General features: G+C 37.7%; 1 protein-coding gene across 4 annotated transcripts in view; it reads left to right on the forward strand.

The window, feature by feature from the left end:
• The window catches only part of TMEM181 (transmembrane protein 181), a 34,362-nt gene that overhangs the window by 15,340 nt on the left and 4,909 nt on the right, over positions 1-14,113 (forward strand). For all 4 annotated transcript variants that reach the window (XM_065680651.1, XM_065680653.1, XM_065680655.1 and 1 more), the window contains exons 3-13: positions 3,308-3,363; positions 4,621-4,711; positions 5,294-5,412; positions 6,541-6,657; positions 9,276-9,356; positions 10,315-10,414; positions 11,198-11,328; positions 11,917-12,008; positions 13,085-13,142; positions 13,802-13,904; positions 14,002-14,053. In XM_065680651.1, the coding sequence (XP_065536723.1) occupies positions 3,308-3,363; positions 4,621-4,711; positions 5,294-5,412; positions 6,541-6,657; positions 9,276-9,356; positions 10,315-10,414; positions 11,198-11,328; positions 11,917-12,008; positions 13,085-13,142; positions 13,802-13,904; positions 14,002-14,053 (1,000 nt within the window). The remainder of the gene's footprint in view (positions 1-3,307; positions 3,364-4,620; positions 4,712-5,293; positions 5,413-6,540; positions 6,658-9,275; positions 9,357-10,314; positions 10,415-11,197; positions 11,329-11,916; positions 12,009-13,084; positions 13,143-13,801; positions 13,905-14,001; positions 14,054-14,113) is intronic.

Here is a 14,113-nt window from a genome sequence, read left to right on the forward strand (position 1 = left end):
GAAAACTGAACATTTAATTCTTAACCCGTAGGAGAACCTGAAATAGAGCTATGTTAGTGTGTTGCATTGTGTCTGCGTGCAGCTTGATCTGATGATGTGGTTACCCTTTGTCCAGGGGACTTGACTGCTATAGGCAGCTCATATGTACCCTGCTGCTAGGGTCCCAGGATTCACCTGCAGTCCCTTTCAGGAATGGATGTGGGATTCTTGTCCTTGTAAGACTGGTTTGCTCATAGTTTTGTTGACAGAGCATGAACACAGTTCGTTATTATAGCTTAATTATTTTTAAAGTAATGCTGTTTACCTTGGGAGAAGACTCACTGAATACTTACAGTGATGTTTTCTGAGGCTTTCATTGACAGGTCCTTGCTGCCTGTGAATAGAGGGAGGGGCACTAACAATAGAGTCCTCCCTCATTAAAGTGTGCAGTCTGAGCAAAACTCACCAAACCCTCTTAAATAAGTGAAAAAGTGGGAGATGCATCCATATTTACTGTGCATATTTACTTGAATATGCAGTTGCCCTTGTTCAGCATCTCTATCTGCAGTTTTGTGAGCCTAGCAGAAGTCTTGCTTTTCATCTGAGAAAACAAGACAGTTTAAGGTCGCTGTTGTTTTTCAGTTCTTGTAACACAAGACAGATGCAGACTTGTTGGTTTGTTGTTTTCAGTGTTTTTTTGGGGTTTTTTTTCCCTCCAAGTTACACTTTTCTGTCCCTTTTCCCAATGGGTCTGTGACAGTTTTGGGGTAAGACAAGTGCAAGGAAAATCCAAGGTGCAGAGCTCATTTTCTGTACCTGTGTAGTTCTCCTGTTCACCACCTCAGTGTGGTTCTTTGCTTTCAGATGTCATTCTGTTAACTGAACAAGACTAAAAGAAAAACAGTAACAGTGTAATTAAATCACCATATTTTAATAATATGACCACAGCATTGTTGTGATGTGTTGCTTGCTAGAGGAGTAGCAATTACAGCAGTAGAACCTCATAATTTCTTTTGTTTTGGTTGCTGCTCTTAAAAACTGGGACTGTGATCTCTTTGCCCCAGTACTGGCTCATGTCTTCTGGTAAAAACCCCCAACTTCTGAAAAAGGCTCATTCTGTTGGTTTTGTTAAGACTTAATTACTGCAATATAATGAGTCATCAACTATGAGCACTTACTGGATTTCAGTTGTACTTTTCAAAACAAAAATGCCATCCAAAAATTTGCCCTCTTTATATGTACTCAAGAACTGGAAAGTTCAGTGATGTGGAGCTGGCTTCATAGCGGGTGGCTGTTAGTGAAGTTGAACTGTAATTCTGATACAAGGCTTTGAGTGTGATGGGTGAAATTCTTCAGTTTTCCATTTAAAGTTTGTAAGGTTGTTAATATTGTAGTCGAGTGGTTGTAGAAGCCCAATCAATGCTGCATGCTTAGAGCTGTCATGGCAGCTAACCTGAAATACTTCTTGCACAGAGTGATCTCATGTTGCTCATTTGTAAACTTCCTTGTTTTCCACAGTTTCTCTGTAGAAACTTTGAAGTTCACATTTTTTGTGAAAAATTGCTTGTCTTGATATTCTTTTTTAATACTAAGTTTGTGGCTGAAACAGCCTGTTTTGAGGATTAATAAATTACATTAAATTGCCAGACCAGATACGTAAGGGGAGAGACCAGTTAGGCAGAGGAATCATACTGTGGCTGGGAAGCCTCTAGACTGAGCCAAATACACACACATACATCCTGCCTGTGTCTCTATGTGCTATACGTCTCTTCCCCGTCTGTTCACACTCCGGTATATAGATGCAGACCTTTTCCTCCTCCATTCCATTTTCCTACTGCATTTAATTTTTCTGGTTTAGACCTTTCATATATATTCACAGGCATGCATGAATACTGTTGTGTATGTACATACGTGCATCCATTCCTCTTCTCCCACGTATCATGTGTTCTTGCATACCTAAGGGGGCTAAGGGGAAACCATACTGCTGTCTACAACAACCTTATCAGAGGGTACTCAGAAGATACGGCTAGACTGTTCTCAGTGGTGCATGATAATAGGGTGAGAGGCAACAGACAAGCTGGAACACAAGAAATTCTAGGTAGATACTGGGAGATTTTTTCTACCATAAGAGTGGTTAAATACTGGAACAGGTTACCCAGGGAGGCTGTGGGAGTCTCTGTGCTTGCAGATGTTCAAGATTTGATAGCACCCTGAGCAATATGGTCTAATTAAGCAAGATGGTGGACTAGATAGCCTCTGGAGGTCTCTTCTAACATAAATTATAATTTTATTGCTTCCCATTTAGTGCATACAGAACTAGAGGTAGGGTGTGAGTGGATGGATGCTGTTGATGAGTATGTGTTAAGTGTGTTGTCTGTATGCAAAATGATTGAAGGAATGGTTGCATAAAAAGTCTGGTAGCAAGCTGAATATCTCCTACTATAATTGGACATGAAACTCCATTGATTAAACAGATTGTCTGTTTCAGCAGAAATTGTTTATAGAACTTTTCTGCAATTCTGTTTATTTATGCAATTATATACGTTATATATTACAGCCCCAGATTTCTGTAGGAAAGGGGGGGCCCAGCCTGAGTAGACTGAGAACTGTTCCCAACCAAACACGTGGGTATATTGGCTTGTACAGACTAATGCGATGAAAACCCAACACTAGGCAGGATGTACTGTTGCTGTGATTGGACAGGTGTGGTACTCATACATAAAAAGGTACTAGCATCATGCACTCAAATACCATGAGACGTGTTTGCCCTGGTACGCAAGCCTTGAATGCAATGCATTATGAATACAATGCTCTCTGTAGGTCAGGTAACAGCAGTAGTTTAGCTGTAGAAACTTTATAGTGTGGTTAAATATGCTGGTTTCTCAGGTGGGTTTTGCAGCCCTTGTTGAGCTTCAGGGTGCTGTAACAACAGTGTTAGCTAGCTTAGCTAACTTAGCTAGCTTTTTCTGTAGCTGAGTACTTTCGTGACTGCAGTATACTGCTTAGTTTGGGAAAAATACTGTGTGGATTGTAGTAGTAGTTTAGAGTACATGTGCAGGGCTTCTGACATGGAGTTCTTGATTTATAATTTACTTCCTATTTAATCATGACTAGAAATCCCATGGCGGAGAAGCTTAAAGGAACATTCGGGCCAATTTTATTAATGATACTGAAATGTCTTAAGTGATTTATTTATCCTTCAGCTTAAATACCTGAAAAGTGGGATACTATTTACCTGCTTCGCATGGAGATGTTTTTGAAATCATGTATGTACATCAATAACATGAATACTTCAGTATTGTTTTCTGTCTTCTTATATGTTGTGTAGGTCCTAATGTAATCGAAACTTCTGTAGCACGAACTGATTTAAATAACAGCCTAAAGGTAAGAGTTAATAAATATCATTGGATTACAGGAGTGGCTTTATTTGATGTCAGTAATGTTAAACATTTCCCCCATTCCCCAATTATTGTAAGTATTTAATTTTTTACTGGGAAACTTCTTGGCCACATGGTGCTTTCCAGTTTGAAATTGAACACGTAATACTGTACTACCACTCTGTTATTTCATGAGTGGCCAGCAGCAGTTTCTAGTCTCTTACCTTTGTTAGCTGGTAAGGTAGAGAATTCTGTGAATTTTCTACACAGTACTTTCTGATAAAGTAGCATGGGTGTTGATAGGATTCCCTGGGGAGTTCGTGCTGGAGATCCTGGTAGGGGGTCCAGAAAGAGAAATTGAGAACATAAACTGAAAAACAATGCTCTCAGTGGCAACTAATGATACTCCTCTTGTGATCTTCCTTCCCATCAGCTGGGAAGGAACGTTTCTTTTTCCTGTTAATTGTCCACTGTCACTTGAGCAAGACCTGGGATCTGGCTTTCTAACACGAACCTTCACATTTGTTTTCTTGAAAGCTCTCGTAGTTGGGTTCTCACTTCTTGCATTTTTGTTTCTGTCTAGCTCTTTACTGTCAACCTAGTATCTGAAGGAATTTTGATGAAAGTGAAGGTTTTGTTGCTTTGTTTTGAGGGAGTTTTAAGTAATTTTTCATTAGATACACTGGAACATTATTTTTTTTGTCTATTAGCCACCTGTATGTGTTTGGCTTGATATTACATTATGGGCGGATTTTCTTTTAAGCGTATTTTTATATCAAATAAGAGAAGTCATTCCTGCTTGTGGGTTTGATCTGCTAATGATACCTTCTGTGCTTTTGAAATTCATATGCAATTTTTAGAAAATGTAGTAGAAAACAGTTGTTATTTTTCACAATTATAGTATAACAGGCCTAAAACTGAGTGGTCACAAACCTGACTTTTGATGTAAAGTGCTAGAAACAACTTTTTCTTTTCAGGCTAAGTCTCAGGATTTTGTTTTTCATATCTGAACCTTTTTTGGCTATTGCTGCTGTTTTTATGTGCTTTCCTGCATGATGTGCAAAATGCATGTGCTGTTTAAGCTGCTTCTCTGTAAGACTTTTATTTGAGCTGCTTGTTGTACTGTCCACAGAACAGCACCTATTATATCTATTTCCAAATACAGTGTCACAAACATAATGAACATGTCTTTGCTTATTGTAACTACAGATATATGATGTAACAGAACAATGGATGGTGCTAACCAGGTGGGTTTTTTTTACAGCTGAAGCCATTTAATTTAAGTTCACCACCACTGTCTACTTACAACCAGCAGCTGTGGCTAACCTGCGTAGTTGAGTTGGATCAGCCTGATGGTGAGAATTTTACCCAATTCTGAGGAAACTGCTATAGTAACCTGTATATTGTATCTTCAATTTCATCTGTCACATAAGTGATCCTGTTGCTTTCTGGTATGGTTGGTGGGTTTTTCCTCTGATACATTTTCTTCCCCCTGCCCCAGTAAAGACATGGACAACAGCTTGGGAACTGGAAGCAACAGGTATATGGGATAAGTTGTTTGTTATTTATGTGAAAGCAATAGTATCTAGAGAATCTGTGTCTGTCTTCTTTAATTTTGGAGGGAATTAGATGTGTAGATTGTAATGATATTAATTTTTTTCTATAAGGCTTCCCTGTAAATATGTGAAAAATACAGTATTAGTAATTGTTAGTCTGTCAAGATTCAGTGCAGAGCATCTGTGACTTACTGCCTGAGTATATAAAGAAAAAAGTTTTGTGGGTTTTTATTAATATACTGGACCTCTACTCTAGTAAAGTATAACTTAATAACTTTGAGTAATCTTTGGATATCAATATGTGTTTTAAACTGTATTTGGAACTCTGAATTTTCATTTCTGCACGTAGCAATAGCTTAATGTTTTCTCTTTTAATTACAGTATCCCTCAAAAAGAATGTTACTATGACAGTCAAAGTACTTGGAGTGGTGAAGGATGGAAGCACACCCTATGTTAATAATCAAGTTCACAATCGGACAAGATTACTCAGTTGTTCACAAGTATGTGCCTTTTTAAACAAAACTGATGCAGTACATTTTCTTTCAATCTGTTGTTTGTGTGCATGTTACATTACATTGCAAATGAGAAAAATATATCTGTTAAGTTTGTCTCAGGAAAGTATATTTCTATTTATAATTTATAATTTAATTTATAATTATAATTTATATTTATAATTGCAACCTAGCTAGTAATTCTGACCAAGATATACCTACCCATCCATCTTCTTTTGTTTACTTCTATGACTTGTGTCTGTTACCCCTTGAAGATGCCTCTTATTAAAGTAGCTCCCTAAGCAGTGAGCCCTGCTTAGTCACTTAAGCAGATTTAGCAGTGCTGAAGAAAGGGATATTGTAGAAAATTGGATAAAGGGCTCCAGAGGAAAGAAAAATTCTCCTCCAATACCTAGCAGAGAGTCTGGTTGAAATCAGCTGGTGTCTGTGTTTTAAAAAAGCCAGATTTCTTGCCACCTGTGAAGAAGTGTTTAAGGTTTTGGATTTCTAGTTTAATTTTCACTGAAATTTTTAAGCTCAGACATCCAAAATGGCTTTTCCAGGTGCAAGTCCTTTAAGGAAGGGCAGAGCTGAAGTTTTTTGTGATAAGCATATAGGGTAAATAAAATATTTTGGGTTTATATATGTATACACATATATATGAAAGCTGCAGAAACTTATGAATACGGTTCCTTTAGATTTAATTACACACAGCCAAGAGAGAAATATGCTTGGGTTTTCTCCTTCCTCCTGTTAACTTCTAGAAACAAGTTACTACAAGATAGCCTCATTTCACAATCCAGTGGTTTAGAGCTTGACTGACAGAGTTATTCAGATCCTTCCCAGTACTGCAAGCAGCTGCTGTCACCAGCTTAAGTGAAAAGCTAGCCTTGTTTATCAGTTCAACCTCTGATCCTGCTGACTGACTTTATCAGTTCATTCTGCTTTGTCTGGTATCTTTCAAGAAGTTTGCTATCTGTGTGTCTAGTTTGGGTCTTCTGATGAAGATTGTCAAGGCATGTAATAAATATGATCAATATCTGACTGTCTAGAAACAAATTCTCAACCTATACTTATAGTGCATATTCTGGAATAAATTGAAGGTTTTTACGTACTATTCTATGTATGCATTCACAGAAATGCAGTGAAATCATTGTTGCTCACCTTGGCTACCTGAACTACACTCAGTACAACATATTTGTTAGCTTTGAAGATCTTAACAAGTTAACGTACATCCAGAATATTACTTTCACAGTAAGTATAAAGCTTTATATTAGCAAAAGAAATCTCTTTAATTACTAATGCCATGGAAGTCTGCTTTAATTATAAGGCCCTCAGTGATATGGTTTAGTGGAGGACTTGGCAGTCCTGGGGTAATGGTTGGACTTGATAATCTTAAAGGTCTTTTCCATCCTAGTTGATTCTATGATTCTATAACAAAAAGTTATCTCATTTTTGAAGATAAAACATAATGATGCATGTCCTGGGTTCAGCAGTAGCAGTCATTTTTTCTCCTTCTTCATAGCTAGTGCAGTGCTATGTTTTCATTTTTTGGCCTGGGAAGAGAGCTGATAATGCTGATGGTTTTAGTTGCTGCTCAAGTGTTTGGTCTGACCAAGGACTTTCTGAGCCTCATGCTCTGCCAGGGAGGAGGGGAAGCTGGGAGGAAGCAGAGACAGGACACCTGACCCAAACTGACCAAAGAGGTATTCCATACCACAGCACGTCATGCCCAGGAGGTAACGGAGAGTTACCTGAAGGGAGAGGACTGCAGGGTTGGAGGAGGTATCGGTTGGTGCTCAGCTGGGGGGAGTGGGACGAGTTATTGGTCAGCTGGTGTTGAGGTGTTGTATTCTTTCCTCTTGTTATTTCCTTTATCATTATTATTACTGGTGGTAGCAGCAGTGATTTGTGTTATACCTTAGTTACTAAACTGTTCTTATCTCAACCCGTGGGAGTTGCATTCTTTCGATTCTCCTCTCCGTCCCTCCAGGAGCAGGGGGAGGGCAAGAAGGTGGGGGGGAGTGAGTGAACGAGGTTTGTGGTTGGGTTTAAACCACGACAGTTCTTGTTTAAACCACGACAATGCATCACAATTAATATTCAATGGCTGAACTGTTACAGTGTTTGCAGTTAATAAGGGTCTGGATCAATTTTTTTATAAGGAAAGATTTTTCTTCCAGAACTGTTAATGCTGTTTTCTAGAGGAGATAAATTTAGTCTGATTCCTGGGGGATATTTTTAACACTAGGCAAGCTAGACTAGAACATCCAGTTTTCTGCATTTGCTTATAAGGATGTTGGCTCTCTAAAGCACGGTATCTTTTTCAGCCTTTCCTGGAGGTGCATTTGAATTAGCAACATTTTCCAGCCTTTACAAAAGTGTGGGCTAGAAATATCTAACAAACCCAAAGATACATGAATAGTTGTTTTGGTTTATTTTTGGCTGTGCTTATGAGGAAGAGAAAAATGTTTATGTAGCTAAAATAAGCAGGCTATTAAAATAATTCACTAAAATAATCCCTAGTGAAATAACTAGCTCAGTAGTGCTAAAGATTGCTTCTAAAGCAGTTACATCATCAGTGTGTGCTGGCTAGCTTCAGAAAGAAGTTTAGAAACATTTATATTGGGAGACAATGGAATTAAACACAATTTATAATGCAGGTTACTATGGTATAATCTACCTGTATGCAACATTTGGTGTGTCAGAGCAGGTAGCAAGCAAAATATCTTACTGTAAAGCAAAAGTGTTTTTCATATACTAAATGAACTTTCTGAATAATAATGTTTGTAATATTTCCAGCACATAATTAAAAATAAGCTCTAAGGAGAAACAAACCAAATGCACAAACCCTTTGCTTAATTGCAGATTTCAAACAGGACAAATTGTATGGTTTATTACCTTGCTTTGCAGGCCGCCTGTAAGGCAGACTTGTGCACAACCCCCTAAAAAACCAAACCCAAAGCTCTGCTTTCCTGCAGCAATTGAAATTATCAGTTTATTTCATCATTATAATGGTTTATGGTGAACTCAGTTGAAATCATAGTTTGCCTTCTGTATAATGGATTCTCTACATGTAATTTTCAGTCTACATTTGTGATTTAAAAAGACAGAGATTGACAGATATAATACATTGAAAGGTAGAGCTTATTGTTTACATCAGCAGAGCATATGTTGTACCCAGGAGTTTATGTTTCAAAAGTGGCTTCAAAAGAGAAGTGTGCCCGGTATGAGATAAATTATCAACAGAGCAGAGTTTATGCAAACTGACATGTTATAATTAGTGTTTGTGCCCTTCTAGTGATTAGAGGAGAAGGAGCTCTTCCTCCTTAGCCTATGAAAAAGTTTATTTCTGGTTGGGTCATTTATTCTTCTGTTACTTGATTTTCTTTTTTTTTTTTCCATTTCTGAATTAAGAGAATAATCTTTAAGAAAACAAACCTATTACAGAAAGCATGCCTGCACCTTGTCAACCTCTTCATCATCCATTTATGCATCTGACCGTGATAATAAAGAAGAACGTGCTGGATTTACTCAATTATTGGCATTCAGACTTCTAATGGAAGTGTAATTGAAATCAATGGACAGTACCCTTTTTATTCTGAAAAGTGCTTTAACATGTGACAGCACACTTTGTTACGAAGTGGCAGGGTAAAAGACAAGCAAGGATATCAGCTGCTTTGGTTATCTTTTCATCAGATAGTCCTGTGGTATGAATTTATCTTTGTCTTTCCATGGTGATATGGTGGAACTTGGTTAAACCTTTCAATTTTGAAAAGCCAGAGAACTTTTCAGTATCTGCAGGATGCTAATTATTGATGTTGTATGTACTGTCTAAACAGTGTTCATTGGGCTATTCTGTTTTCTTGTAGTGGAAGACCTACAATCCAACTTTTTCACAAGTGGAAATATGGTTCCGATTTGTCTTTGTTGTTCTTACTTTCATGGTCACGGTAAGATTTTATTTCAGTTTTTCTGGAGTATATTATGTAGGCAGCTGATTACACTGCTTTGTAGTGCTGTGTTTAGTAACTTAACCCCAGGCAGCAGACTTGAGATACCACTGAGTGGGTGTAAAAATATTTCTTCAATACGTATATAGTTGCTTTTATGTTTTTACAAGCGGCATTGAAGGGACATTAAGAAAATAGGATAAATGGGAAAACTTCTTTTTCTAAACTCTGATTTTGAATTTAACAGAATTTTGCTTAAACAAAGGAAACTGATTAGATGCTAAAAAAAATATTCTTTTGCAGTGCAGGCAGGCCTGGAGCTTGGGCTCTCTGTCTCTGAAAATGAGCAAAACTCAGCTGAATATAACCTTGATCCAGCTTTAAAGTTGTAACTGCCTTCAGTGTGAGGATAGGCCAGACTACCTCCAGAGGTCCCTTGCAACCTAAAGTATGCTATGATTTAGATTATCTCTCCCCTTCAACCTGGCTTGGCCCCGGAAAAGAAGCGTTTGTGGGAAAAACCTACAAACCCATAACGTCTAAAAAGCAGAATTTTCGGAGTAGGGACACTGAAGCAATGAAAACTTACATTGCATTTTCCTCACATAGATGTCCCTCAGCAGGTAACTGTGAGTGTGATGTGGAATCTGTTTCTTTTAAAAAGTGAGTTTAAGTGGAAATTGTTGGTACTGTGTGACCAGTAATCGGGCAACTTTTTTTCACACACTGTTGCTTTGCACAGTACTAGCTGGTTTCCTTCTCAGTTTGCTTCAGAGATTAAGTAATCTGCATTGGGTAAGCCACCAAACTTGAAGCAGAAGTAGAAGAAATGTACCTTCTGGCTTACAGTGTTGTCCGTGGCAAAGTGAAGTAGCTTTTGCAATGTGCTGTGTTCTGTCTTTACTCTGATTAAACTACTAAGGCTGTATTCTTTCCTTACAAATCTGCTGTTTTATAGTGTCTGTTTGCACATTCCCTGCGGAAATTCTCCATGAGAGACTGGGGTATTGAACAGAAATGGATGTCCATCCTCCTTCCCCTCCTGCTACTTTACAATGGTACTTGTATCCTGGATTTTTTTTTTAGAAAAGCTCCTTTTTTTAACAAAGGAAAATAAAAATTAAAAAAAAAAAGAGTGCATGAGAGAGAGAGAGGGAAGGTAAAATGAAATTTGGCTTTGAACTTAGAAGCAGCTCTTTATAATGCTTCAGAAAACTGATTAAAAACCAACCAACCAAACCCCTAAACTTTAAGTATATCAAATTCAAGGGCATAATGAGTAGGTGGATTTCATTCTTTCCAGTCATGTGAGTGTCAGCTTTACCTGTGTAAAGCTCCAGCTGAAATAGGTGGCTGCAACCATACTGAACCTTTCATACAGCAACATGTAAATGCAGTTTCTGTGTTTGCTAAGTCCTTTTCATTTTTCAGATGCTTGTACTATAGTTAAAATTGAGGCTTCTTTTAGTCCAGTAACTACATCAAATTCTAGCACTCTCTAGCAGTACCAAAATAACATTTGCCTCTCAGTCATTCTGTGATAATTTTTTAGCTCATCACCAAAAGTGATTTAGTAGAAAGTCTAATAAAACCTGAAATCTTGTAGACATGTTGGGACCATTTCAGGTTATTTCTACAGCACAGAGGATTGCTGCTGGAGGCACCATTTTCTTTGTAAATTTCTTCAAGACACAGCAAATTTCAGTTTAATTTACTGGTATAATTTGAAAGACCTAGGGGGTTTTGTTCCTCTGAAGTACATTCTGCTTTACTTTTCATAATGGAAAGACTGTGCTTTTTCCCCTCGTTTAACTTCTTGTTTTGCCCTTATTTTGTTACAGATCCATTTTTCCCCCTTTCTTTTCTGGTGAACAGCTGGTTTCCTGGGATGCTGGATGATCTATTCCAGTCACTGTTTCTATGTGCATTGTTACTGTTCTGGCTTTGCGTCTACCATGGTATAAGAGTACAGGTAAGAGTACTTACTGAGAAGACAGTACTTGTTTTATCAGTTCTCTCAAAAGGTGATAAAAATGAAACCAAATTTTTAGAAAAGAGACATTTATTTGATTCTTAAAGTACAGTGTGACACATGAGGCTTTGGAGTTAAAAGGATTTGTGATGAAGTAGCTTGTGGGGCTACCATGAGATAGATGGTATAGTTCACTCTAAACTGTTGCGAGACAGTCTTCAGAATTATGATGCCATTATGCTTTGTTCTTGCTGGAAGGGTTTTGTTGTTGTATATGGTGGTTGATTGTTTAGCTTAAACCACTTCACTGCATAAGATAAATATGAATTTTGGAGCATATTCCCATATTGCAGTTTCAGTGAAATACGTGGGACCTTATGAATAGGATGCTCCAAATTTGCAGCATCTTGCTTTCACAAATGATGATACAATTTTGTATCTTCTGTAATCACCTGTGCAGGTGAAATGAGTCTCTTAAACTAGTTCATGTTGAATGAAACAAAGATGATAGTTACTTTATTCTGTCAAGAATGAATGTAATATCAAATGTGGGTTCGCTCCTCCACCACGCTGCTGTTTTCTCAACAGGGAGAAAGGAAGTGCTTAACTTTCTATCTGCCCAAATTCTTTATTGTTGGACTATTGTGGCTGGCCTCTGTTACATTGGGAATATGGCAAACGTAAGTAATTTAAACTTTAGTGCAAAAGGAATGAGCTGAAAGTGTTCAAGAATGAGAAGATTGTTTGTAATTAGTATCTGTTTCTTAATGCTCCGATTGCGATGTTGGAAGAGGGTTCAAATCCTTACATCTTTGTTTTGCAAATTATGACTGGTTTGAGAACAGCATTTCCCATTGACAGTCTAGTAGTACCTAATGTTATAAATCAGTGTGAGATCTAGAAATTGCTACTTTGACAATGTTGTGAGACCCCAACAATACCGCCTCTAGTGCTATGTCCTAATTAGCTTTTAGTGTTTGAAGGAACAGTTTCTCTGTAGTTAACTTACACAGTTTGACCAAACTTTCTCAACCACTAAACCTGCACAATTGCTATTGACACTGCTTTGTCAGGCTATGCTACTGATCCTCAAAACTCAGTTCTTGTGTTTGGTTTAGTGTTTCTTTCTTTTTACCCAACTTGTCAACAATATGTTAACATACAGGTATCATTATTCCTCAGCCAGAAAACTTTCTCAGTTTTGGTACATTTGTAAGTTCTAAACTTCTTTAATCTCCAGTGTTTGCCTCTTATGTCTCAGAAGGAAAGATACCTTCTAACCTTTTCCATGCAGCTGTACATTATTGAAAACAGTGCAGTTGGAGGCAATGCTCGTGCTAGTGACCTATCAGGAGAATTGCTGAAAGGAAAGGACTTATACCACAGTTATTTCTTAAGTATAATTCATATCACCAGGCTAAAAATTAAACACTAAATCCTGAAGGCTTGTAGGAATTTGCAAGGTTATACATTTTCTAAAAAGTAAGTGGGGAGATTAGACATGCTTACAACTGAAGTCCTCCATACTCCTTCAAAACTGGGTTTGGGAAGGAGGATGTTATATACTGTAAATTGTCATGACTTCATTGGAATCAATGCCATTGCACCAATTTCTACAGCCAAAACCCTTAGTTATAAACTCTGTATGGTAACTTCAAACATTTCCTTTGTTAGTGGCTTTCTTGGTCAGTATAGCTTTTTGAGCTTGTCTTCTGTAATAGTGTAAGTATCACTTTCTCATTTTGAATCTTTCTAGTGTTAATGAAGTACATGATCCTACATACCAATACAGAGTTGACACAGGTAATTTCCAGGTAAGTCAGAAATGTTTTCTTCCTATTAACTTGTCTGGTGGAGTTAAGCAATGCAAGGAGGTATGGTTTGTCCTTCTGTTAAAATCTGTAACACAATTGAGAAAATAGCAAATGCTGGTCAGATGGTGTTATACTGACTAGGATACTTCCAGTTTTGCTTTAGATGGCGTTAAGGCCATATGGAGTTCCATCCCAGTGAAAACAGTAAATTGTCTTGCAAACCTGGAGACTCAACACCACAACTTTAGTGCAGGCTCATGACTGTTGTGATTTAAAGAAATTTTTTAAGCCTCTTTGTACATCTTTGCTCCTGCCAAGATCCTCTGTCCTAGTAAATCTCAGACTTTCTTGTTGTAAGGAAGATCTGATTTATACAGGTCGTTGTACTGTTCTCAGGAGCTGTGCTTTTAGAAACTCATTGAGATTCAGCTCACTGTGAACGCAGTGAACAAAATGATGACTTCTATTAAACATCCTTTCTTTACATTCCCCAAAAACCTGCCTCAGTGTATAGCCATCCTTATTTTAATTTGTAAGTCTACTTTCCCTGAATAAACAGACCATTGTATGTTGTGCTTTGGGAAATAATGATTACTGTTGAGGGAAGAAGGAATAGATTATATCTTGTTAAATAATAAAAACTAGCACTCTTCTTACAGGGAATGAAAATCTTCTTCCTTGTGGTGGCAACCACATACGTTCTCTACCTTCTGTTCCTGATAGTGAGGGCATGCTCAGAACTTCGTAACATGCCTTACGTGGGTAAGGAGCGTTTCTTTTGATCCTTCCCCAGACAGACTTGTTTGTCTTGGATGGAGGTGTAAATTCACTAATAACAACTTTTCTCAATCTTTTTCAGATCTCAGGTTAAAATTCTTGACTGCATTAACCTTTGTAGTGCTTGTCATTAGGTAAGGCTTTTCAAAGTACATTTCTCAGTACTGTAACCTTTATTACACCCCCCCCCCCTT

The sequence above is a fragment of the Lathamus discolor genome, chromosome 5, assembly GCF_037157495.1.
Source record: "Lathamus discolor isolate bLatDis1 chromosome 5, bLatDis1.hap1, whole genome shotgun sequence".
NCBI classification, from domain to species: domain Eukaryota; kingdom Metazoa; phylum Chordata; class Aves; order Psittaciformes; family Psittacidae; genus Lathamus; species Lathamus discolor.